At 42.8% G+C, this 25,930-nt stretch overlaps 2 protein-coding genes across 4 annotated transcripts in view; one reads left to right on the top strand and one right to left on the bottom strand.

The window, feature by feature from the left end:
- LOC112251956 (lisH domain-containing protein ARMC9) overlaps positions 1-20,444 on the bottom strand; it is an 83,697-nt gene extending 63,253 nt beyond the window's left edge. For all 3 annotated transcript variants that reach the window (XM_042322890.1, XM_042322892.1, XM_042322891.1), the window contains exons 1-9: positions 20,269-20,444; positions 19,779-19,872; positions 13,967-14,092; positions 13,598-13,768; positions 10,813-10,968; positions 10,548-10,640; positions 4,287-4,311; positions 3,115-3,272; positions 1,443-1,541 (exon numbers count right to left, since the gene is read on the bottom strand). In XM_042322890.1, the coding sequence (XP_042178824.1) occupies positions 1,443-1,541; positions 3,115-3,272; positions 4,287-4,311; positions 10,548-10,640; positions 10,813-10,968; positions 13,598-13,768; positions 13,967-14,092; positions 19,779-19,853 (903 nt within the window). In that variant the 5' untranslated portion in view covers positions 19,854-19,872; positions 20,269-20,444. The remainder of the gene's footprint in view (positions 1-1,442; positions 1,542-3,114; positions 3,273-4,286; positions 4,312-10,547; positions 10,641-10,812; positions 10,969-13,597; positions 13,769-13,966; positions 14,093-19,778; positions 19,873-20,268) is intronic.
- Positions 20,445-22,675: 2,231 nt separating this feature from the next.
- polr2h (RNA polymerase II, I and III subunit H) lies at positions 22,676-25,041 on the top strand. Its single transcript, XM_024425296.2, has 6 exons — positions 22,676-22,866; positions 23,764-23,856; positions 23,980-24,063; positions 24,186-24,279; positions 24,384-24,467; positions 24,688-25,041. The coding sequence occupies exons 2-6, from the start codon at positions 23,784-23,786 to the stop codon at positions 24,803-24,805; spliced, it is 453 nt and encodes a 150-aa protein (XP_024281064.1). The 5' UTR covers positions 22,676-22,866; positions 23,764-23,783; the 3' UTR covers positions 24,806-25,041.
- Positions 25,042-25,930: the final 889 nt, after the last annotated feature.

Genomic DNA, 25,930 nt, shown 5'->3' with positions numbered 1-25,930 from the left:
AAGTCAAAAACACACAAGCTAACAGATACACTAAACTAGGCCAGTTCAAACCAAAATGAAGAAGCACATCAGGGATGTGGTCAGGACAACATTGAACGTGAGGAAACGGATCTATTGGATTGGATGTACTGTATAGGTCCATTTCAATGATATGAGAATAGAGGGTATCATCAGAGCACATCAGCCAGACCACCAAACATAGAACAAACTAGTTTTTTTTTTCTTCTTTCGGAAACACAACAATTGCCTAGTGGACCTTAGCGAACACATACACATGTGATGTACCCTATGTATATCGTGCAGATACATACAGTACACTACCACGCAGGCCCCACGTCGACAAGTGGAGTGACAGAGCCTTTGGCTGGAGTGGGTACAGTATGGCACTTTCGTATCAACCTTCTGCATCAGTACAGCATACTACACAACGTTAGAGTATATCGTATCAAACTTCTGCATCAGTACAGCATACTACATAACGTTAGAGTATATCGTATCAACCTTCTGCATCAGTACAGCATACTACATAACGTTACAGTATATCGTATCAAACTTCTTAGTATATTACGTAAAGGACGTTATCATCTCGCTCAGATTTTAGATTCAATGAAGGGGAGGGAGGGAGGAAGGGGGAAGGGGGAAGGGGGGAGGAAGGGAGAGGGAGGGAGGAAGGGGGGGGAAGGGGGAGGGAGGAAGGGGGAGGGAGGGAGGAAGGGGGGGGAAGGGGGGGAGGGAGGAAGGGAGAGGGAGGGAGGAAGGGGGGAAGGGGGGGGAGGGAGGAAGGGGGAGGGAGGCAGGGGCAGGGGGAGGGAGGCAGGGAGGCAGGGAGGGAGGGAGGCAGGGAGGGAGGGGAAGAGGGGGGGGAGGGAGGAAGGGGGAGGAAGGGGGAGGGAGGGAGGGAGGGAGGGGAAGAGGGAGGGAGGGGAAGAGGAAGGGAGGAAGGGGTGTGCTTGTGCGTGTTCTGTTTTTGGGGGTGACGTCCTTGAGAAACTCGGAATACGTCCCAGACTGAGGAGTGCTGCTATATTAACAGCAAACTGTTGTGAAAACGTAACAACAAAGTCAGGTTTATGCACTGAAAATACAGTATTATATAACCGGGTTCTAACTTTCCTACTTGGTTAACCTTTAGTCCTACCAACGTGAGGCTAAAGAAATATAATGTATTGCTACATAATGCTATGTCAAGTGTAAAATACAAAAAAATACAAAAAAAAATCTAATTTTATTGGTCATCATACAGGTGTTTAGCAGATGTTATTGCGGGGTATAGAGAAATGCATTAGAAAGTAATTCGCTCAGGAGAAAGTGGAGAGGCTATACTGTAGAAAGTACACTACCTTTCCCATAAATGTTTCTTCTTCTACTAAAACGGCTCTACAGTGCTCATGGGAAATGGAGTGTTTTCTCATTAGTGAAGGGCGGTGTGTGTTGTCACTCACAGTGCCAGGCCTGGTGAAGTCGATGCTCTGCGCCGCACTCTGCCTCAACTGGCTACTGAAGAGACGCACACACACACTCTGGAGGTATTCTGGGGAGATCTGCAAAAACACAACAGCATCAGAACATCCCAACTGAGCTCTGAGAGGAGGGAGGGAGGGAGAGGGAGGAAGGGGGAGGGAGGGAGGGAGGGAGAGGGAGGAAGGGGGAGAGAGGAAGGGGGAGGGAGGAAGAGGGAGGAAGGGGGAGGGAGGAAGGGGGAGGGAGGGAGGAAGGAAGGGGGAGAGAGGAAGGGGGAGGGAGGGAGGAAGGGGGAGAGAGGAAGGGGGAGGGAGGAAGGGGGAGGAAGGGCTTGCTATTTTTGTGTATGTTGTGAGTGTAGCCTAAAATCAGTCATCACGATGTAAAATGGTGCTATTATACTGTTTGCGTGTGTGTGTGTGTGTGCGTGTGTGTGTGTGTGTGTGTGTGTTTGGTTTTACTATCCTTGTGGGGACCACAGACCAAAATTCGGACAAATGGGGACATTTCGCCAGTCCCAACAAGGAAAAAGGCTATTTTAGGGTTAGGTTAAGGAGTTAGGGTTTGTGGTTAGGGGTTATGGAAAATATCATTTTGAATTGGAATCAATTGTTTGGTCCCAACAAGGATTGTAAAACAAGGAAAACTCGGACAAGTGGGGACATTTCGCCAGTCCCTCAACACGGGGGCCCATCAGGTGTGCGTGCTTAGTCCCCTTCTGTACTCCCTGTTCACCCACGACTCCAACACCATCATTAAGTTTGCTGATGACACGACGATGTTTGGCCGTATCACTAACGACGACGAGACAACCTTTAGGGAGGAGGTCAGTGAGACCTGGCAGTGTGGTGCCAGGACAACAACTCCTCCCTCAACGTAAGCAAGACAATGGAGCTGATCGTGGACTAAATCACTAAGGAATCATGTGTGTGCGTGTTCCCTGTTTCAAAGGGTTTGTTGTATCTGTAGCCTGGGTAACAGTCTGTCGGTGCTATCATGCCACTCATTGTCATGCTAACTAGGCAAACAAACTGGGATTCGTCCCCCCCTCTCAAGTTGAAATCGAATCCAAGGTGATTTTTTGCATACAAAGATTTTCAGATGTTATCACAGGTGTAGCTAAATGCTTGTGTTTCTAACTCCAACAGTGAGTGCAGTAATATCTAGCAATACAATAATACACACATAATCCCAAAAAGTACAAAACAAGATATGAAGAAATATCAGAACGAGCAAAGTCAGTGTCCGTAATATATATATATATATAAATATATACACACAGAGTGGACAAAACATTAAGAACAGCTGCTCTTTCCATGACATAGACTGACCAGGTGAATCCAGGTGAAAGCTATGATCCCTTAGTGATGTCACGTGTTAAATCCACTTCAAATCAGTGTAGACGAAGGGGAGGAGACAGGTTAAAGATGGATTTTTAAGCAACTCAATATGAGGAAGGTGTTCTTAACATTTTGTACACTCAGTGTATACATGGTGTGTATGAACAGTATATGAATAGAAAAGGTGTGTACAGCAGTAGTTAAATAGGATGAGCCATGACTAGAATACAGTATAAAGTGGGTAAAACAGTATGTAAACATTGTTGACAGATCTAGGACCAGGCTAATATAACTTGTACATGTTAGGCCCTACCATTTTCCCACTGACTGTAGCCTCCAGAGAGTCCACCAGCTCGGCAGTGACTCCTATCAGGTTGTGGTGATCGGCCTGCATCTTATTGAACCTCCTCATGTAGCTGCTGGTCCTCTTCTCTGCTTCGGCCAGCTGCAGCCGCAGCTGCTGTATGGTGTCTGTAAACACATATAGAACACACACACACACACACACACACACACACACACACACACACACACACACACACACACACACACACACAAAAAATAGAATCAAAACAGTCACACACATAAGCACACAAACATCTAGCAATTATTTAAGTCCCATAGCAGTAGAATGACCAGAATGGGAATCACCATTCAAGTCAATGAGGCCATGATGAATGGACTGGAGGCCATGAAGCACAGCAGCAAGTCAGTAATAACCTACGTCTGTGATAGCCAATCAATAATCAGAAGAAGACCTCAATCACCTTGTTAACCAGACAGTTAATAAGATAGCTAGCTAGTTCAGTGATCTAGCTAACACTGTATAAACCATCGGGGGAAAATAAAATGGTTGACTATAGTAAAGTATTCTATATTCTATATAATATACATCTATATTTAGTAAGCACACACTTAAGTGTATAACTTGGCTTAGTTTGAACTTTCACATAGCTAGTGCAATCGGCCCAGGCTTCAATTTTGTGGTTTATCAACAGTCAATTTCGCTGACATTACAAAAATGTGAATGCAAATTCCATATTACCATGGCAATTCCATCATCGGTTGATAACAATCCAAATTACCCTGGCAACTGCAGTGCCTGACATGCATTTAGGTTACAGTGTTAACTCATGCATTTGCAGTATCCGTATGTGTCCGTCATTGGCTCTAAACCTTCAATATTGAGATGTGTGTGTATACCACGTTTACTGAAGGATAAGTCACAACACAAGGAATCATAGTATGTATGATGACTCATGATGCTCATTCAGCACAGTCTACAGTAGGTTCTTTTGTCAAGTGAAAGAAGTGAAAGAATTTGTTTAGACAGTGACAGGTATGGAAGTCTATCTGATGTAAATAAATAATAATAATAATAATAATATGCTCTTTAGAAAAAGACTGGAGAAGGACAATGATGGAAATAGAATGACAATAGAATGGAAAGCATATATTATATTTATTTCTATGGGTACAAATCACCTTTGGTGTTCCTTCCGCCATCCTTCTGCGTTAACGGCCACGGTAAAGAAACAATACACGATCGTATTCGGTATCGCTTGCCGTGCGGCAGCAGAGACAACAGTCTATCATATTCCTGAGACATTTTCAACATTTGCAAAGGATATCCTCCCTCGTTATATCTGACAGGTGTTTGTCTTTCCAAATGAAATGACGGTCGCTTTTCAATGTTTGTTAAAGGTTTGCATCACAAGCAGAAAAAAAAAGGTAGAACAGTTTTTTTTAAGACAACATTGGTTGGTAAACACTACCAGTACTAATGTCCATCAGGCCAGAACAGTGGAGAGGAGAAACTCCCACGCAGACAGTAAACAAGCTCTGTAGTCTTGACTGTTGGGTAAAGGCTGGGCTCCATAAATATTATGATAATATTATAATCCTGAAGGATTTTCACGGCAGGGGGGGATAAAGGTTTAATGACGTGAATGGACATCAGAAAGGAAAATCTATCCATTGTGTTTTCATATGAAAGCTACAATTGTTCTGATGTCATCGCCTTATCCAATTCTCTCACTTACTTGCCCTTACACCATTATAAGGGTCAGAGGCGGGATCAGATGGTTGTTTTTTGCACTCGAACATAGCCCGGCTTTCACAATATCAAAATCGGCATAATGCTTGGGGAGGTTGCTGGATAGTATACAGTCGAGTGATTGCCTGAATCTTAACCGTCACTTTAGTGGCTGAAATTAAAGCTTTTTATTGGAGTCCTGAATACGCTTCGCAGATGAGAGCAAGAGCTAGCTGTATTTGGAATGGCTTGAATCAGAGAGTCATTCTCACATTTTGTTCCCCCATTTACTGATTTTTTATTTTTTTGTTGTCCTTTTCTCTCTCTAGAATACGCTACAGGACTTTCACTTAGCATTCACTGATGCCTCAAACGTTTCTAAGCCATCTCTGTAACTAAGGATGGTAAAAGCATTATTTGAATACAGAGAACCTTAGGAAACTGGCCAATGGCTACTTTTTTTGGCAGAGTGAGAATAGAGCGTTACTACTTGAACAACTGTTGGTTAACACCTCAGTTCCTCTGTTTAGGAAACTAAGTACAATGCCCTGATAATGGTCGTTTGAGACTGAAATAAATCGTTGTTGTGCACTGACTGTAAAGACTCTATTCTCAGACTATGAGTCGAAAGTATCGAACAAAAGTTAGTTGGCAATTTTGTCATTTAAAACAACTGACACAGGCATTTTCCCACCATGAAAATAGCTGTGCAGCGACGCTCCCCATCCAACCTGACAGATCATGAGAGGATCTGCAGAGAAGAATGGGAGAAACTCCCCAAATACAGGTGTGCCAAACTTGTAGCGTCCTACCCAAGAAGACTATAATCTGTAATCGCTGCCAAAGGTACTTCAACAAAGTACTGCATTTAATACATTTGCAACAATTTCTAAAAAATTGTTTTTGCTTTGTCATTATGGGGTATTGTATGTAGATGTAATACATTTTAGAATACGGCTGTAAAGTAACAAAAATGTGAAAAAAGTCCAGGGGTCTGAATACTTTCCAAATGTACTGTACATTTGCCTGTTTGTTTACCTTTCACATTCCCCCTTTCTCTTTATATTGGATATTCTTTCCAGCTCTTGTGAAAGCTGTGGCTGTGCGTAAAATTCTCCATACTCTACGTTGTCTTAGGTCTAATGTTATATGCCCGCGGCCACGGGGAGCAATTATGGTGCCTGTAACTGTATTTAGACAGCCTATTTAAAACAAGTTGTTGTTTCATTTTATTTTAATTCGATTTAGGTCTAATCAATAGTGAATTGACAACCATGCTTATTGTTGAATGCTTATTGACCATGTTTGGCTTAGCTCAGACATCATTTTACACTAGGCCTATATCAGTGTTAATCCTATGTTCATTTAAAAAAAAAAAAAAAAAATTTAATACTGAAGCCATGCAATTAGCCTACTTAGAACAATGTGGATTGCAAACATGCTCAACATATTTCTGGGATTCTTGAATGTCGGGACAATCCTTGTCCGGTAGGGGAACAAAAAAAGTGTAATAGTTGATAAAAATGTATTTTGTTGCATTAGTTGTTTTTTGCTAGGCCAATTTGTTGCAGGTTCTGTCGTAACCAGCCGCGACTGGGAGGTCCGTGGGGCGACGCACAATTGGCCTAGCGTCGTCCGGGTTAGGGAGGGCTTTTTTGCTAGGCCAATTTGTTGCAGGCTCTGTCGTAACCAGCCGCGACCGGGAGGTCCGTGGGGCGACGCACAATTGGCCTAGCGTCGTCCGGGTTAGGGAGGGCTTTTTTGCTAGGCCAATTTGTTGCAGGCTCTGTCGTAACCAGCCGCTCTTGTGGGAGGTCCGTGGGCGAGTGGCCTAGCGTCGTCCAGGGAGGGCTTTTTTGCTAGGCCAATTTGTTGCAGGTTCTGTCCTCCAGCCACGACCGGGAGGTCCGGGGGATGCGCGCACAATGGCCTAGCGTGAGGGTTAGGGAGGGCTTTTTATCTAGGCCAATTTGTTGCAGGCTCTGTCCTAACCAGCCGCGACCGGGAGGTCCGTGGGGCGAGCACAATTGGCCTAGCGATCCGGGTTAGGGAGGGCTTTTTGCTAGGCCAATTTGTTGCAGGCTCTGTCGTAACCAGCCGCGACCGGGGTGAGGTCCGTGGTGTATATAAACAATTGGCCTAGCGTATCCGGGTTAGGGATGTTTTTTGCTAGGCCAATTTGTTGCAGGCTCTGTCGTATTCCAGCATTCCCAGGTCCGTGGGATGCCAGCCAATTGGCCTATAGGCCTTACTTTTCTAGGCCAATTTGTTGCAGGCTCTGTCGTATCCAGCCGCGACCGGGAGGTCCGTGGGGCATTGCACAATTGGCCTAGCGTTTCTCCGGGATAGGGAGGGCTTTTTGGCTAGGCCAATTTGTTGCAGGCTCTGTCGTAACCAGCCGCGACCGGGAGGTCCGTGGGGCAACGCACAATTGGCCTAGCGTCATCCGGGTTAGGGAGGGCTTTTTTGCTAGGCCAATTTGTTGCAGGCTCTGTCGTAACCAGCCGCGACCGGGAGGTCCGTGGGGCGACGCACAATTGGCCTAGCGTCGTCCGGGTTAGGGAGGGTTTGGCCGGTAGGGATATCCTTGTCTCATCGCGCACCAGCGACTCTTGTGGCTGGCCGGGCGCAGTGTGCGCTAACCAAGGTTGCCAGGTGCACGGTGTTTCCTCCGACACATTGGTGCGGCTGGCTTCCGGGTTGGATGCGCGCTGTGTTAAGAAGCAATGAGGCTTGGTTGAGTTGTGTATCGGAGGACGCATGACTTTCAACCTTCGTCTCTCCTGAACCCGTACGGGAGTTGTAGCGATGAGACAAGATAGTAGCTACTAACAATTGGATACCATGAAATTGGGGTGAAAAAGGTGTATATAAAAAAATATATAAATATAAAAGAAAGAAATGTTTTTTGAGGACATTACGAAAACATGAATTCACATTCCCATTCCCAGTTTGGAGATGCCAGCCCTAGCCTATAGGCCAACTGTTTCTAATATAGATAACACAGCCTCATGGTATCAAAACCTTGCATTTTAAAGAGAGTGCATTGCGCCTACTTTTTCTAATATAGATAACACAGCCTCATGGTATCAAAATCTTGCATTTTAAAGAGAGAGCACTGCGCCTACTGTTTCTAATATAGATAACACAGCCTCATGGTATCAAACCATTGCATTGCGCCTACTGTTTCTAATATAGATAACACAGCCTCATGGTATCAAAACCTTGCATTTTAAAGAGAGTGCATTGCGCCTACTGTTTCTAATATAGATAACACAGCCTCATGGTATCAAAACCTTGCATTTTAAAGAGAGTGCATTGCGCCTACTGTTTCTAATATAGATAACACAGCCTCATGGTATCAAACCATTGTTGCGCCTACTGTTTCTAATATAGATAACACAGCCTCATGGTATCAAAACCTTGCATTTTAAAGAGAGTGCATTGCGCCTTGTTTCTAATATAGATAACACAGCCTCATGGTTCAAACCATTGCATTGCGCCTACTGTTTCTAATATAGATAACACAGCCTCATGGTATCAAAACCTTGCATTTTAAAGAGAGAGCACTGCGCCTTGATTCCACTGGATTTTTTGTTTTAATGCACCAGAGTTGAACATATTCCCGCTATTTATCCAGACACCAAAAAAAAAAGAAGCTGAACAGATGAACACATTTTGATTTGCATCGCAATTATGATCCCAATAGTAGGTCTGACTCTACTTCTATGGTAGGCTACTGTTTTTAACAGATATGGATAACATGGGTTCATGGTAGACTACTGGGTTCATGGTAGGCTACTGGGTTCATGGTAGGTTACTGTTTTTAACAGATATGGATGACATGGGTTCATGGTAGGCTACTGGGTCCATGGTAGGCTACTGTTTTTAACAGATATGGATAACATGGGTTCATGGTAGGCTCATCAAAACACGCCGCCGCCGTCGAGTCACCGACACGCGAATCAGCGAGCGGGCATATCGCACTTCTCGCTGACTTTTTGGGGAGGTTTTTTTTTTAATCGTCTGGAGTTGGGAATTTTGGAAGCCAATTCTGAGACCAAAAATCTGAACAGATAAACACATATTTGTTGGAGAGGGGAATTGCATTCAATCAAATGATTAATTTCCAATGATTTCCCGCCCGTAAGGTGCCACTATTTTATTTATTTAATTTTATTTAACCTTTATTTAACTAGGCAAGTCAGTCAAGTCAGAGCAAATTCTTATTTACAATAACGGCCTACCGGGGCACAGTGGGTTAACTGCCTTGTTCAGGGTCAGAAGAACAGATTTTTACCTTGTCAGCTCAGGGGATTCGATCCACCTACTGGCCCAAGACTCTAACCACTAGGCTACCTGCCGTCCCTACACTCTAACCACTAGGCCGTCCCTACACTCTAACCACTAGGCTACCTGCCGTCCCTACACTCTAACCACTAGGCCGTCCCTACACTCTAACCACTAGGCTACCTGCCGTCCCTACACTCTAACCACTAGGCTACCTGCCGTCCCTACACTCTAACCACTAGGCTACCTGCCGTCCCTACACTCTAACCACTAGGCTACCTGCCGTCCCTACACTCTAACCACTAGGCCGTCCCTACACTCTAACCACTAGGCTACCTGCCGTCCCTACACTCTAACCACTAGGCCGTCCCTACACTCTAACCACTAGGCTACCTGCCGTCCCTACACTCTAACCACTAGGCTACCTGCCGTCCCTACACTCTAACCACTAGGCTACCTGCCGTCCCTACACTCTAACCACTAGGCTACCTGCCATCCCTACACTCTAACCACTGGGCTACCTGCCGTCCCTACACTCTAACCACTAGGCCGTCCCTACACTCTAACCACTAGGCCGTCCCTACACTCCCACTAGGCCGTCCCTACACTCTAACCACTAGGCTACACTGCCACTAGGCCGTCCCTACACTCTAACCACTAGGCCGTCCCTACACTCTAACCACTAGGCTACTAGGCCGTCCCTACACTCTAACCACTAGGCCGTCCCTACACTCTAACCACTAGGCCGTCCCCTACACTCTAACCACTAGGCTACCTGCCGTCCCTACACTCTAACCACTAGGCTACCTGCCGTCCCTACACTCTAACCACTAGGCTACCTGCCGTCCCTACACTCTAACCACTAGGCTACCTGCCGTCCCTACACTCTAACCACTAGGCTACCTGCCGTCCCTACACTCTAACCACTAGGCTACCTGCCGTCCCTACACTCTAACCACTAGGCTACCTGCCGTCCCTACACTCTAACCACTAGGCTACCTGCCGTCCCTACACTCTAACCACTAGGCTACCTGCCGTCCCTACACTCTAACCACTAGGCTACCTGCCGTCCCTAAACCACTAGGCTACCTGCCGTCCCTACACTCTAACCACTAGGCTACCTGCCGTCCCTACACTCTAACCACTAGGCTACCTGCCGTCCCTACACTCTAACCACTAGGCTACCTGCCGTCCCTACACTCTAACCACTAGGCTACCTGCCGTCCCTACACTCTAACCACTAGGCTACCTGCCGCCCCACTAGTGTATATAGGTTTTACTATATGATTTTATGCTGTGAACGTATGTTGTAAACATTTTTTTATTTTTATTTTTTAAATGCTGCTCAGATTGCCCTTCCTGGTGTGACCTCAGCTTAACTGAATATGGGTCACGTTGAAAGATTCTTGTCAAAAGGATACATATAACGACAGAAGCCTTGGAGTGTCGGACACTTTCAGTGTCACAGTCAGGAACTTCTCCAGCTCTCGCTTCATCTCTGGAATCCAGGACTCCTGATAACAACATACCATAGCATACCATGGGCAGTTAGTGAAGTACAGCACATTCATTCATTCATTCATGTGCCCAATCAGTGTCCCGCCCTTCATTGCTTTTTGGTTGTTACATACTGCTAATGTTGATATCGCATGTATATGTGAGTACGTTCAGGGACAATGGTGTCACCTGGAAGAGATCTCTGAAGGAGGGGTGCACCACAGGGTTGGGCACGAAGGGGAGGGCGTAGTAGGGTAGGAACTCAGTGGTCTGACTGAGTGCTGCCCCTCGCGTCTCCAGGTAGTGCTTGAAGTGGGTGATCCTCACCTCAAAGTCTGCTCGGTCCTGTGGGAGAAACACATTCATAAATTAATTGATTGAATTAATTTGGTAAATAAAAGTAGTGGGCTGCTCCAACTGGAGACAATATTGCTTAGAGTATTGGACTATTGATTTGGGAGGGCAGTACTCTTGTTGTATACAGGCTCTGCATGTATTGATTTGGGAGGGCAGTACTCTTGTTGTATACAGGCTCTGCATGTATTGATATGGGAAGAGAGTACTCCCATATCACTGTTGTATACAGTGCATTTGGAAAGTATTCAGACCCTTTGCCTCAACAAATCTACACACAATACCCCATAATGAGAAAGCAAAAACCTTTTTTTTTCAATTTTGCAAATGTATTTAAAAAAAATAAAAAAAATATCACATTTACATAAGTATTCAGACCCTTTACTCAGTACTTTGTTGAAGCACCTTTGGCAGTTATTACAGCCTTGAGTCTTCTTGGGTATGATGCTACAAGCTTGGGACATTTCGCTACACTCGCATTAACATCTGCTAACCATGTGTATGTGACAAATACAATTTGATTTGATTTGATTTATACATTCAGAGACTTGTCCCGAAGCCACTCCTGCATTGTCTCGGCTGTGTGCTTAGGGTTGTTGACTTGCTGGAAGGTGAACCTTCGCCCCAGTCTGAGGTCCTGAGCACTCTGGAGCAGGTTTTCATCAAGGAGCTCTCTGTACATTTCTCCGTTCATCTTTCCCTCGATTCTGCCTAGTCTCCCAATCCTTGGCGCTGAAAAACGTCCCCACAGCATGATGCTGCCACCACCATGCTTCACCGGTGGGATGGTGCCAAGTTTCCTCCAGATGTGACGCTTGGCATTCAGGCCAAAGAGTTCAATCGTGGTTTCATCAGACCAGCAAATATTGTTTCTCATGGTCTGAGTCATTTAGGTGCCTTTTGGCAAACTCCAAGCGGGCTGTCATGTGCCTTTTACTGAGGAGTGGCTTCCGTCTGGCCACTCTACCTTGGAGGCTTGAGTGGTGGAGTTCTGCAGAGATGGTTGTCCTTCTGGAAGTTTTTCTCATCTCCACAGAGGAACTCTGGAGCTCTGTCATAGTGACCATCAGGTTCTTAGTCACCTCCCTGACCAACGCCATTCTGCCCTGATTGCTCAGTTTGGCCCGGGCGGCCAGCTCTAGGAAGAGTCTTGGTGGTTCAAAGTTCTACCATTTAAGAATGATGGAGGTCACTGGGTTCTTGGGGACCTTCAATGCTGCAGAAATGTTTTGGTACCCTTCCCCAGATATGTGCCTCAACACAATCCTGTCTCTGAGCTCTATGGACAATTCCTTCAACCTCATGGCTTGGTTTTTGCTCTGACAGGCCCTGTCAACTTTGAGAGCTTATATAGACAGGTGTGTGCCTTTCCAAATCATGTCCAACCAATTGAATTTACCATAAGTGAACTCCAATCAGGTTGTAGAAGCATCTCAAGGATGATCAACGGAAACAGGATGCACCTGAGCTCGATTTCGAGTCTCATAGCAAAGGGTCTGAATACTTATGTAATACTTATGTAAATCATTTTCAAAATAAGTTTTATTCATTTGCATAAATTTCTAAAAACCTGTTTTCGCTTCATCATTATGGTATTGTGTGTAGATTGATGAGATTTTTTTTTTTTTTTTAAATCAATTTGAGAATAAGGCTGTAACGTAACAAAATGTGGAAAAAAGGAAGGGGTCTGAATACTTTCCAAATGCACTGTATAGGCTCATTGATATGTTTATGTACTGTATTGTATTTACAACTTACGTTTTTTTTAAACACGTGACCAAATAAAATGTACTCTGATTGGATAATACAAAAATAAGATTAGATTATCTATGGTGCACAACTTTCACAAAAGCTACAGGTTATACAATTGCACTGGATAGGACCACCATTTTGGTTTCCTGGGAACCAAGGAGTTGTGAAGAGAACTTCACCAACCAAACCAGTGTGAATGGCTTGTTGCTAAGGAATGGCTGCATGGTGCAACGAGGCCATCTGTTGGCTGATGGTGATTTAATCCATTTTTTTTTTTGCCATGCTATTTTTCTCACCACAGAGATGAGGGAGCTGATATGACAAAGTACACAAAGCTTGTGCTGAAAAAAGAGCAACACTTAGCCTATAAGTCTGATATAAGAAGTACAATGTTGAGACAGAAAACGGAATACACCAGACCAGGGTTCAAATCGTTAATTCAAGGTGTGCTCGATTGAACTTGCCTAGTGCAGTGGTTTTCAAGCAGGGGTACTCGGCCTATCCACAGCGAGTACTTAAAGAAGGACTCATGAGACAATAAGCCTAGTGGTAAAAATGCTCATGAGGATGTACATCAGAGCTACTACGGGCAAAGCAAAAATGTCATTGGTGGTACAGTAACCGAACAAGGTTGATAACCTAAAAGGACAAAACTGCTCATCTTGCATTCCATAATCAGGTTTAATTTCACACTCAAAGTATTTGAAAGAAAACAAACAACTATTTGAACCTGGGTCTGGAACTCATACTAAAACAGAATTAGAGCTTGGGTAGCTTCTAATATATATATATATATATATTTTGTTAAATTGCACATCCAACAGAGTGATCCAGTAAGAGGTAGTTAGGAGAGGCATATTATACGTACATGTCTGCCCAAGTGGATTTTCAAGGGGAAGATGGTAAAGTGGACATGAAGGTAAAACTCCAGTTTCTGGGCGTGAGGATCACAGTCCCTGACCTCCAAAGGGACAAACTCTGTCCACAGCTCGAAGAACACCTTGAAGTCGCCGTCATCAAATGAGCTCAATAGGTCCTTCTGTAGGGATACAGGGATGGGCTAGTACCATTCAAATAGAACCTATCATCTTCCATCACGGAATGTTGGAATGTCTCCATTAAAACTTTGGAGTCTGTGGTTGGTATACTATTTGGGGTATCTATGACGAATGTCTGTCATTTCCGGCAACGACCATAGAATGCAGCTTTAAAAAATAAAATAAAATCCACAATTTACCTGGATAATCAGCGTTTTTGAGTCCCGAAGACTGTTGCCTCTGGGCTTTGGAACAACTTTCCCCTTGTTTTTACACTCTTTCTCAAAGTGATGAACTGTCTCTTCAAATTCACCATACTTCAAATACTGGTCAAGAAAAAAAAAGAGAGAAGTTATAGTTTTCAATTCAGATTAAAACAACAAACACAACCTACTTTTATCCAAATACTACACAATTGCATGTTGTGACTGAGACGGAGTCGATGAGAATTAGACTGGTCCCAGGCGGGCTACATAGAATGACACTGGTAATCGATGAGAATTAGACTGGTCCCAGGCGGGCTACATAGAATGACACTGGTAATCGATGAGAATTAGACTGGTCCCAGGCGGGCTACATAGAATGACACGGGTAATCGATGAGAATTAGACTGGTCCCAGGCCGGCTACATAGAATGACACTGGAATGACATTGGGCTTGCTCTCTCATGGTTAGCAACATTAAGCACATTTGACTTGACACATCTGTGTTCGCAATGAGATATCTTAAACCCTTGATTTCACATACCAATGAGATGTGTTAATAAACCCTTGATTTCACATAACCTTCATAATATACTCTTTCCAATGAGATGACATAGCCCTTTACAATTTGCCAGCAGCATACCACCCTGCATACCACTACTGGCTTGCTTCTGAAGCTAAGCATGGTTGGTCCTGGGCAGTCCCTGGTTAGGAGACCAGATGCTGCTGGAAGTGGTGTTGGAGGGCCAGTAGGAGGCACTCTTTCCTCTGGTCTAAAAAAATATCCCAATGCCCCAGGGCAGTGATTGGGGACACTGCCCTGTGTAGGGTGCCATCTTTCAGATGGGATGTTAAATGGGTGTCCTGACTCTCTGCTGTCAATAAAGATCCCATGGCACTTATCGTAGGGGTGTTAACCCCGGTGTCCTGGCTAAATTCCCAATCTGGCTATCAAACCATCACGGTCACCTAATAATCCCCAGTTTACAATTGGCTCATTCATCCCCCTCCTCTCCCCTGTAACTATTCCCCAGGTCGTTGCTGCAAATGAGAATGTGTTCTCAGTCAACTTACCTGGTAAAATAACGGATAAATAAGATGTTAAAAATCGGACCTGTGTATACGGGTTGTAGATTTGGGCACTGATAAACGCCTTAATTGCAACACAGTTGCTATACATGACATCAGAGCTCTGGCAATGTGCTTCATTGTTTTGACTGACAGCTGTTCTGAACTTGAGCACCGCACAACGAGAAGTTGCCCCCATCCCTCCTGCTGATTGGGCAGCTATTGAACATGTTTGTGTTGTCTGAGTGAGTTGGGGGGGGGGGAATGATGTAAATTAAGAGGACTCTTTGTATTTCGAAAGATGAGATGTTGAAGATTATAATAAATACCGCTTTGATGTATTTGGCTGGCTTGTATGATCCCGTGAGTCCAAATGTGCACTTCACATTTCCAAATTGTAAAACTCATGTCATATACAGAGTCAACGTTTAGGATCTCTATGTTAGATGTACAGTTACAAGACGACAGCTATGGAACCCGGACCTGTTCACCAGATGTGCTACCTTGTCCCGGACCTGCTGTTTCTGACTCTCTCTCTACTGCACCTGCTGTCGAACTCTGAATGATCGGCTATGAAAAGCCAACTGACATCTACTCCTGAGGTGCTGACCTGTTGCACCCTCTACAACCACTGTGATTATTATTATTTGACCATGCTGGTCATCTATGAACGTTTGAACAGCTTGGCCATGTTCTGTTATAATCTCCACCCGGCACATCCAGAAGAGGACTGGCCAACCCTCATAGCCTGGTTCCTCTCTAGGTTTCTTCCTAGGTTCCTGCCTTTCTAGGGAGTTTTTCCTTGGCCACCGTGCTTCTACATCTGCATTGCTTGCTGTTTGGGGATTTAGGCTGGGTTTCTGTGCAGCACTTTGTGACATCGATTGATGTAAAAAGGACTTCATAAATACATTTGATTGATGATTGAATTTGATTGACATGTCATCATACCCTGGGTTGTTCTGAACAGAATGAGCCTGTGTTTGTCTATTGTGAAGAAAAAAAAATTGCCACGGCACACACACCTGAATGCACTCAGGACTCTTTTCTATGTGCACCAAAATTACTGTTTCCCTGAAATGCATTGTGAAAGCATAACGCTATTTTATAACTTTTTATAACTTTATAACTTTTTATAACTTTATAACTATAGCTAGTCATGTTGGTAATTGCACGAGCTGTCAAATGATTCCCACCTGACCCAGATTGTGAATAATAAAAGCCCCTTTTTGCATTGACTAAACAACAACAGTAATTGTGTGATGGCGGAGATGCAGGGTTGTATTCCATACAGAACAGCTACAAGTGAGCTTGCTCTAGTTCCTCAACGGCATCGCTAGAAGACTCTTCTTTGAGTGATAAAAGTGCATTGAAATGACTTAGGAACTGTGCACACTTTGGAGAGGTGTGTGTCCACTTGGAGACACCAGTTAGTCCTCTCACTGAAACCCACACTTTGGACAGGTGTGTGTCCACTTGGAGACACCAGTTAGTCCTCTCACTGAAACCCACACTTTGGAGAGGTGTGTGTCCACTTGGAGACACCAGTTAGTCCTCTCACTAGAACTCTTGGAATTATTTTCTCTTATGTTGCACCTACCCCACATTTTCCAGGAATATTCTCATCATGTTACTGAATGTGTCCAGGGTATTTTCCTATTTTGTTATCAACAAATGCAGCAAAAAGTACAGTAATTGTAAAATGCATATAAAATCAACAGTAATGTATGGATTAAGTCCTGTGTCAGGTGAACTGTTTTGTCCTCACCTTTGGTCTAATAATTTTCAACTGTTCCCTTTCAATTGCTACCATGGTTATGCATATGCTTTTCATATTTTTCTGTAAGAAACATTTCAATCTAGAATCGAATTTTACAGAATTGGTAGCTGGAGGAAAATGGTTGTGCTTTTTCAATTTTAGTCAAGGGGGGGGTTTAGTAATAAAAAATAAAAAATCTAGTCCAGGGGAGGATCATGTAATTTAGAATTGATGAAATTTCAGTATTTCTCAGTGTTTTAGAATTTTTAGAATTAGTTGCTTATTAGGCTATATATTGACTTGTACCCGATGCCGCCCCTCATCTCTGATTCTCTGCTGGGCGCGCAATATCAAATGCACCTACAGTCAATGCTCTGAGAAGCTCAGAGCAAAGTTATATTGCTAAGATAACAGCTGGAACGTTTGTAAATAAAATAAGGCTGCATTTCACACGGCAATGGACATGAGCCCTGGCCTGCTCTGCTCTTGCTGATCAAAAACCTTTTCCGTGTGCTACCTAACCAAAGCTGTGCTGTGTAGGCCTACAGTGGAAGTTCAGGAGGAGAGTCAAAGGCTTCTACCGAATGTCTTATTTATATCTTGCGTGCCGACTAGCCTATAACCTATGTTCTGTTCAGTTTGAGAAGGAGAGTGCGAAGAAGAGAAGGAGGACCGGAGGTCAACATTGATAGCTTGCTACTACTATAATTGATTTTCATAAAAACAGTGTTTCTTGCCCATGATGTATTTATCAGAGTTATTGACACAACAATAAGCAAGATTCAAGTAACTTACACTGTGGTGCTGAAACTTGGAAGCAAGTATCGGAAAAATTGACACCTCACGGTGCTGAAAGTAGGTGAAATCTAGTAGGCATAATTCATTGCAACGGACTTCATTTTAATTAGTTTACTAATAACAAGAGGGATTTATGTTGGAGCCTGTTTCTTCTTATTTAATAAATAAGAGGTAGGCCTACCTGTTTGACAGACATATCCATAGATGTGTCAGTCAGTTCCTCCAACCACCATGCACTCTTTAAGTAGTCTACCTCTGTGTCAGTGAGGGGCTGTTCAGTTAAAACCAAGACTCGAATTGAAGGGGTATGAGAGGGTATGCCATAGGACTACATTTCCTTAAAGAGAATGGCAAAAAAAAAGCACAGGCCTACCCTTTGTTAGCTTGAGATTTTGAAGAAAATAAAAAACGGATCTGATTTATATAAAAAGTGACTTAACAGCGCTTGGCGATGCTTTACGCTACAAACAAATGGTCAAATACCCGGGAAAGACGTGACTCTGACGCATATGACGATATCATTGTTTAGTTTCTTTGACATTCAGAGGCTGAGCTTCAACCTTCTATAGCTGAGGAGACAAAGAAAAATGTGCTTTGTCTGGGAAGTAAATCTATTTCTGTCACTATCAATTGATTGATTATTCACTTTCTGCACAATAGAAGATGGTTAATCCCACACAGCTTTCAGGGAAACACTTGTGAACGTTTCTCATTGGGTTAAAGCCACGGAAGACGAGTAGCCAGCAGTCAAAACTTACATTTTTTCTGTGTAGGAAGGCCTACTCTGTCTGGGGTAGAAAGGAAGGCCTACTCTGTCTGGGGTAGAAAGGAAGACCTACTCTGTCTGGGGTAGAAAGGAAGACCTACTCTGTCTGGGGTAGAAAGGAAGACCTACTCTGTCTGGGGTAGAAAGGAAGACCTACTCTGTCTGGGGTAGAAAGGAAGACCTACTCTGTCTGGGGTAGAAAGGAAGACCTACTCTGTCTGGGGTAGAAAGGAAGACCTCTGGGGGTAGAAAGGAAGACCTACTCTGTCTGGGGTAGAAAGGAAGACCTACTCTGTCTGTCTGGGGTAGAAAGGAAGACCTACTCTGTCTGGGGTAGAAAGGAAGGCCTACTCTGTCTGGGATAGAAAGGAAGACCTACTCTGTCTGGGGTAGAAAGGAAGACCTACTCTGTCTGGGGTAGAAAGGAAGACCTACTCTGTCTGGGGTAGAAAGGAAGACCTACTCTGTCTGGGGTAGAAAGGAAGACCTACTCTGTCTGGGGTAGTAAGGGAGGCCTACTCTGTCTGGGGTAGTAAGGAAGACCTACTCTGTCTGGGGTAGTAAGGAAGACCTACTCTGTCTGGGGTAGAAAGGAAGGCCTACTCTGTCTGGGGTAGAAAGGAAGGCCTACTCTGTCTGGGGTAGAAAGGAAGGCTTATTCTGTCTGGGGTAGAAAGGAAGGCCTACTCTGTCTGGGGTAGAAAGGTAGGCCTACTCTGTCTGGGGTAGAAAGGAAGGCCTACTCTGTCTGGGGTAGAAAGGTAGGCCTAACTTTTCAACGTACCATGTTCAGATTCCTAATAACATCTCAGATGTAATTATTTGCAAAACCTTTTGTTGCAAACAAGACACACTGATTTGGCATTGTGGAATTATGATATGATAAATCACAGGCCTTTCTTTCTGTCTATTCTTTTCCTGTAAATTTGGTAATTTGTGTGTTATTAAAAAGGATTATGCTAATATGTAGAATTGCTTGACATTTTTATAAAATTAAATGTTTTCCTCTGACCTGCAAATACAACGATAGATTCATGCAATGATTTTACTATGAAGGAGATCTGTCCACCCCTACCTACTCTTGTGTGAGGTGGTCTGTGAACCCACAACCTTCTGGCCCGCAGCCCTCTATGCTATCGAAATTCCTGCGTTGCCATGTAATCCTTACAGGGTGAAGAACAGTTTCTAAACCTGCATATCTAGGGCTCTGGTCTGTCCAAGAAGTGAGGTTAAACGATAGAGGGGGGGGTCACTTGTTTAGGTAAAATATATTTTGCTTAAGGGAGGGCCATCCATTTTCATTTCAGAGATTTCCGATTTTCTCCATGTAATCCGTATTATAAATAAAGTTCATAGCCCTATCCATGTAGACCAATTCCCGAGAGTGTAACGGTTAATATACCGTTCCTTTCACATACCTCCTTGATCATCCCGAGAAGATCAGCTTCATTGGCCAAGATGTCCCCCATCTCCTTTATCTTCCCGGAATTCATGTGAAGTTGTAAACACTGGCTAAAAGACACGGAAAGCATGCACTGGTTTCTCTGCTCATGACTTCACAATGCGAGTGTGAAATTCCAACAATACTGCCATGTCTGGAATCGAGCCTATGTATGGATGGTTTTCAACACAGACATAATTGGCACAGCAGGCAGGCAGATTTAGCTTATTAGCTAAGGAGCTAGGTAGCTAAGTTACATAAGACAGCTCAGAACTGTGACTATATAGTTAGCTAGTTACTGATACTAACTACACAAGTCAAAGCTAGCTACACAAGACATAACCTGCCCTTCCCATCCATAGCTGGTTGTAACGTTCGTTGTTTATCAGCATTTACCTGACCTAGCTAGCTAACGATAGCTAATCATCCAAACATGTGGTAAAGTTATATAGCACGCACAACCTTACCTTTTTCACATCGCAGTCTACATCGAAATATGAATTAATATTAAACCTTTAAAAATATGTATCTTTATTTATATGTTGACTAAGTGCAAGGTTATGCATAAAAACAAGACAGACAGCAAACTAGCACATTAGCTAGCAACCAGACTAGGAAGACGCCTAGAATCCCTAGCAACCGAACTGTTGTGAAACTATGGCTGGAAAGTGGAGACAGATGACGTAAATGTCCTAAACAGCAGGGTATATGCTATTCTGAATCCTTGGGACGTCCCTACCCAATTTTGAAGATTTAAAATGGTAAGGTTTTATGGTTAAGTGGACGGTAGGGTTAGGGTTTAGGGGTAGGGATGTCCCCAAGGATCCCACTGACCAGAAAATTAATAGGGAAAGAATATGGTTTTGGGACAAACACAGAAAATGATGTCTGAAGTTACAGGTTTAGGAGATCGTATACGTTTTGTTCGATAAGATAATATCAGTCAGTTAACATGACCTTTATGAATTATGAATCCTTTAAGTGCTTAAAAGTTCACAAAAAGTGAAGTTAGCCAATGAAGATTATCTAGAACAAAATGTATAAAATCAACTAAAGCTGTGTTTACCACAGACCTTTTTTGTTGTTGTTGCAATTATCAAAAAAAAACTACAATTTTTTTTTTAAATTCCCCAAAGGCTTTGACCAACAAGCAATGGCAGAGTTTGTGCCTTCAAAAATACACCATTGGTTTTGCTCCCTACATAAATAAAAACAATGATAACCAAAGGAAGTTATATGTTTTGACGTATGTGATCTGTGGTGGGCCATGAACATTCAATTCAGATAGTAATATGTGAAATCACCACAGGAGGTTGGTGGCACCTTGATTTGGGAGGACGGGCTCGTGGGAAAAGCTGGAGCGGAATCGGTGGAACGGTAACAAATACATGGTTTGTGTGTTTGATGCCATTCCATATGCTCCGTTCCGGCCATTATTATGAGCCATCCACCCCTCAGCAGCCTCCACTGGAAATCACAACCCTTTATTTAATGTTTAATCCACTGGACAACTGTTTAGGAGGCTGGGACAGCTGCAGCTGTCGTCTCTGCACAGACACTTGTGTGTAGCATATACCCTGCCAGTTGATCAGTGAACTATTTCAATATTTATTTATTTTACATTTTGAGGTTGCATCTATAAGTTGAGAAGAAGTTTAAATTACTTGGCTCAGTAAATAGTTTTAACACAGAAATTATATTTTGGTTTTAGTTCTAGTAGCTTTTGAGTCAAGGTTCACTTTCAGAGTGAAGTTGATAATAATTCCCCAACAATGACTATTCGTTCAAAGATATTGTAGAGAATTTGAGGGGGTAGCCCCGACTGGGAGTAAAACCCGGGTACAGTGACTATCAAGCCAACACCTTAACCATTACGACAAGAGGTCGGAACCCCTTGACGAGGTTGCTATGTGTTGGGCTAAATAGCTATCACTAGGCAGCTTCCACATGGTTACGTAAACCCTGCACCTTAGAGGCTGCTGCTCCATATACATAGACTTGAAATCACTAGTCACTTTAATAATGTTTACATATTTTTCCTTTACTCATCTCATATGTATATACTGTATTCTATTCTACTATGTTTTTGTCTATGCCACTCCAACATTGCTCATCCTAATATTTATATATTGCTTAATTCCATTATTTTACTTTTATGTTGTCTGTATTGTTGTGAATTGTTAGATATTACTGCACTGTTGGAGTTAGAAACACAAGCATTTCGCTACACCTGCAATAACATCTGCTAAACATGTGTATGTGGCAAATAACATTTGATATGATAAGGTCGCTACAACATTTAAAAAATATATTCTTTGTCAGCCCACTTCCCATCTGATCAGTGCTATCCGGCATCCTTCGGGCGTCCCTACCCTTCTTACCTAACCCTAATCTTAACCATTTTAAATGTCAATCATTTTTTTTATGAAGAGTCTTCTCACGTGTATTTGGGTTGTATGAGATTCCCTGTGAAAGCCTTTGTGCCCAAACCCATGCAGCGTGATAAATGTAAACTATTTGTGTCAAGTAGTGAGGACTGTTGAGGTGAGGACAGCTCATAATAATGGCTGGAACGGAGCAAATTGAATGGCATCAAACACACAGAAACCATATGTATTTGATACTATTCCACCTATTCCGCACCAGCCATTACTATGAGTCCATCCTCCCCAATTAAGGTTCCACCAACCACCCGTGGTGTCAAGTGTATGTAGACGGGAGAAGTATTACATGCCAGTTGTGCCTAAATGCTGCAATTGTGGTGGTGAACATGCCCCGAACAGTAGGTGGAGGCAATACACCAATGGGTGTAGTCTGCCATAAAACTTTATAGAAGAAGAAGAAGTAGGGCGTCCCAAGGATTCCACATAGAACAGACCCACTTCCGAGTATTGTCGGAAGTAAATAGCTGGAGTTCGAATATCGAGCACGTTTTCTCAGCGCGGCACAGTTATTCATGTTTGTTTTAGGTTATTCAGCACATATTAAATCACAATTATCCTTATTGGAACAACTATAGCTAGCGAAAAAAAACACTTCAAAAAAGGAATATTCACTTAATCGAGGTAAGTGATTAACTTGTTCCTGTCGCCAAGCTAACTTGCTAAATATGCCGATTTAGCTCGCTAACCAGTGATGCTTTGAGTCATGTAGTTATTTTGTTAACTCAACTAGCTCTAATAAAAATTGAAATTGCTGTCATGGGTGGACAATGTTCGCTGTAACTAGCTACTGTAACTAGCTAGTAAAATATAATAGAAATGGTGGTCAGATGCACAGAAGCATTGCGACTACACTTAGCTAACAGACACGTTAGCCTCTACGTTAACTTTGCCACGACTGGCCAACTACAATTCAGACACTGTTAACCGTCAAACATCGCTAGCGAAACGGATTTTGAAACATCAGAAAGAAAATCTTTATAATAATAATAGAAAAAAAAAATAGAAAAAAATATTTAAAAAAATTTAAAAAATATATATATATATATATATATAAATAAATAAAACATAAGCCCATTTGCACAGATCCATACGCTGTGTGCCTCCAGTTGACCAACCAGGTGTCCAGGACAAGCTAGTAGACAGTTAATGCCTCGTTAAAACTCTGCAAACATCCATATGAACCGACACCCAACTCGGTCCTTTTTCTAGACCTCCGACCTGAACGTCACTGACGTCATTAATTGACCTCGTATTTTTCCGTATTTAACCTTTTTTTTTGTTTTTTGAAAGTTATTTTGTCGCTGATATGAAACATACTTTCCTTTATGTTTCCAATACACTCATCGTTTGCGGTTGGGGTTGACGTTTAGAAAAAACGGTCTGGGCCCTTAACAAAAGTTCCCCGTGACGGATATGTGTTCATCAATAGACGAAAAGTAGTTAGCTTCTATGATTTTGCTAGCTACCAGCACAATGTAATATTTAAGCTGGATGTGTTTTCTGTGTTTCATTGACCAGGGCACTAGACCAGAACAGACATGGCTGGGATATTGTTTGAGGACATCTTTGATGTGAAAGACATCGATCCAGATGGGATGAAATTTGACAGAGGTGAGAGTTTGGAATAAGCTTAGGCTAGCTTTACAGCACTTCATGTCTCAAATTTGTAAATAAATCTTGTCTGCATTATGTAGTAGCTACAATAATTTCTTGTGGTTTTGTCTTTTCCTTCAGTTTCTCGTCTGCACTGTGAGAGTGAGTCCTTCAAGATGGACCTCATCTTGGATGTAAACATTCAGATCTATCCTGTTGACCTTGGTAAGTGACGTGTGAATGTGTCTTGTCTAATTTCTAATAAAATCGTTTCAGTAAATGTGTACTTGATTGCTGTTGTAGCAGCCTGTTTTGGATATTTTATGCATTTCCAACTATCCCTCTAGGTGACAAGTTCAGATTGGTAATAGCCAGCACGCTATATGAAGATGGAACTCCTGACGATGGGGAATATAATCCACAGGATGATCGGCCATCCAGGTATATTATTGTGTAACTGCTGTGTTGGATGTAGAATACGTTAATATTGGGCTACATTGATTTCCTGGAAATTGTTTAGTCTGAACCATGTTTCTCTCTGTCAGAGCGGATCAGTTTGACTATGTGATGTATGGCAAGGTGTACAAGATTGAGGGTGACGAGACCTCTACGGAAGCAGCTACACGTCTGTGAGTGACAATCCAGCAGGGATGTTCAATCAAACACAAGTTTTAGTACGAATAGGAAAGGAAAATAATCAACTCTATTAATTCGGGAAATTTAAAAAAAAATGTTCCTGCACATTCAGCTCTTGTCTGTTTTTTTGTCCAATGTTTGCTCCTTCATTTAGACCACAGCATAATTATTAATGGTGTGTGTGTGTGTGTGCGCTGTCCTTCCTCCTTACAGCTCTGCCTATGTGTCTTACGGAGGCCTATTGATGAGGCTACAAGGTGATGCCAACAATCTGCACGGCTTTGAAGTGGACTCCCGAGTCTACCTGCTTATGAAGAAACTGGCCTTCTAGACTCCCCCAGTGTGGCCACAGCGGCTCCTCTGTCTACAGTACCCCCTGAACTAGAGGCTACTACTGTGCATTCTGATTCTGTATGGAAAATGTGGAGAGGATGTCCATCTTTAAAGACACTTTGAAGTGGTAGAATGTTTTAGTTTATTTTTATTTAGTGATGTTAGATTCTCCAAAAGAGATGAACGAGAGAGACCGTAAAGCAAAGTCGTGTAAATAAAAATGTTTTTTGATAATCTGTCTGTGGTGTGCACTTTTATTTAGGGAGCTAGTTTCAACGTTACTATTTATTGTATTGTACAATGTTGGGGAATGTTCAGATAAATAATGTTGTGTAAAACATACATGCCTCTGATATGTAACAATCGCTTTCTCAATTGTTCTTCCTCGCGGATCTTTCATTACCTCTTTCTCAACACATTGGAGAAGATCCAAGGTCTCTCCCTTTTGACCATGTCTTCCAATGTATTTTGAGGATGAGGCACAAGGAAAGACGATTTGAGAAAGCTGTGGAGCAGGGATCATCAACTAGATTAAGCTTTGGGCCGATTTAAAAAAATATATATATATAAATAAATTATTACCAAAAAATAAACTAATTTTTTTCAAAAATAAATATATAACATTATTTTTGTGGCGCATGGTCAGGGGGCTGGAACATAATTGCAAATAATTTGTTGACTGCAAGAAGCCCAAACTGATATATTTGACTAAAACTTCATTTCAAATGTTTATTACATTTGTGTAAGGCCATATACACAGTGTACAAAACATTAGGTACACCTTCCTAATATTGGGTTGCACACCCTTCTTCCCTCAGAACAGTCAATTCTTCCAGGCATGGACTTGACAAGGTGTCGAGCATTCTACAGGGATGCTGGCCCATGTTTACTCCAATGCTTTTCACAGTTGTGTCAAGTTGGCTGCATGGTTTTTCTGTGGTGAACCATTCTTCATACACATGAGAAACTTAGTGTGAAAAACCCAGCAGCATTGCTGTTCTTGACACACTCAAACTGGTGTGCCTGGCACCTACTACCATACACTGTTCAAAGGCTCTTATCTTTTGTCTTGCCCATTCACCCTCTGAATGGCACACATAAGACTCCTGAACAGCAAATGAAA

The sequence above is a fragment of the Oncorhynchus tshawytscha genome, linkage group LG06, assembly GCF_018296145.1.
Source record: "Oncorhynchus tshawytscha isolate Ot180627B linkage group LG06, Otsh_v2.0, whole genome shotgun sequence".
NCBI lineage: Eukaryota > Metazoa > Chordata > Actinopteri > Salmoniformes > Salmonidae > Oncorhynchus > Oncorhynchus tshawytscha.
The sequence above is the reverse complement of the archived record's forward strand: the minus strand, read 5'-3'. Positions and strand labels throughout refer to the sequence as shown.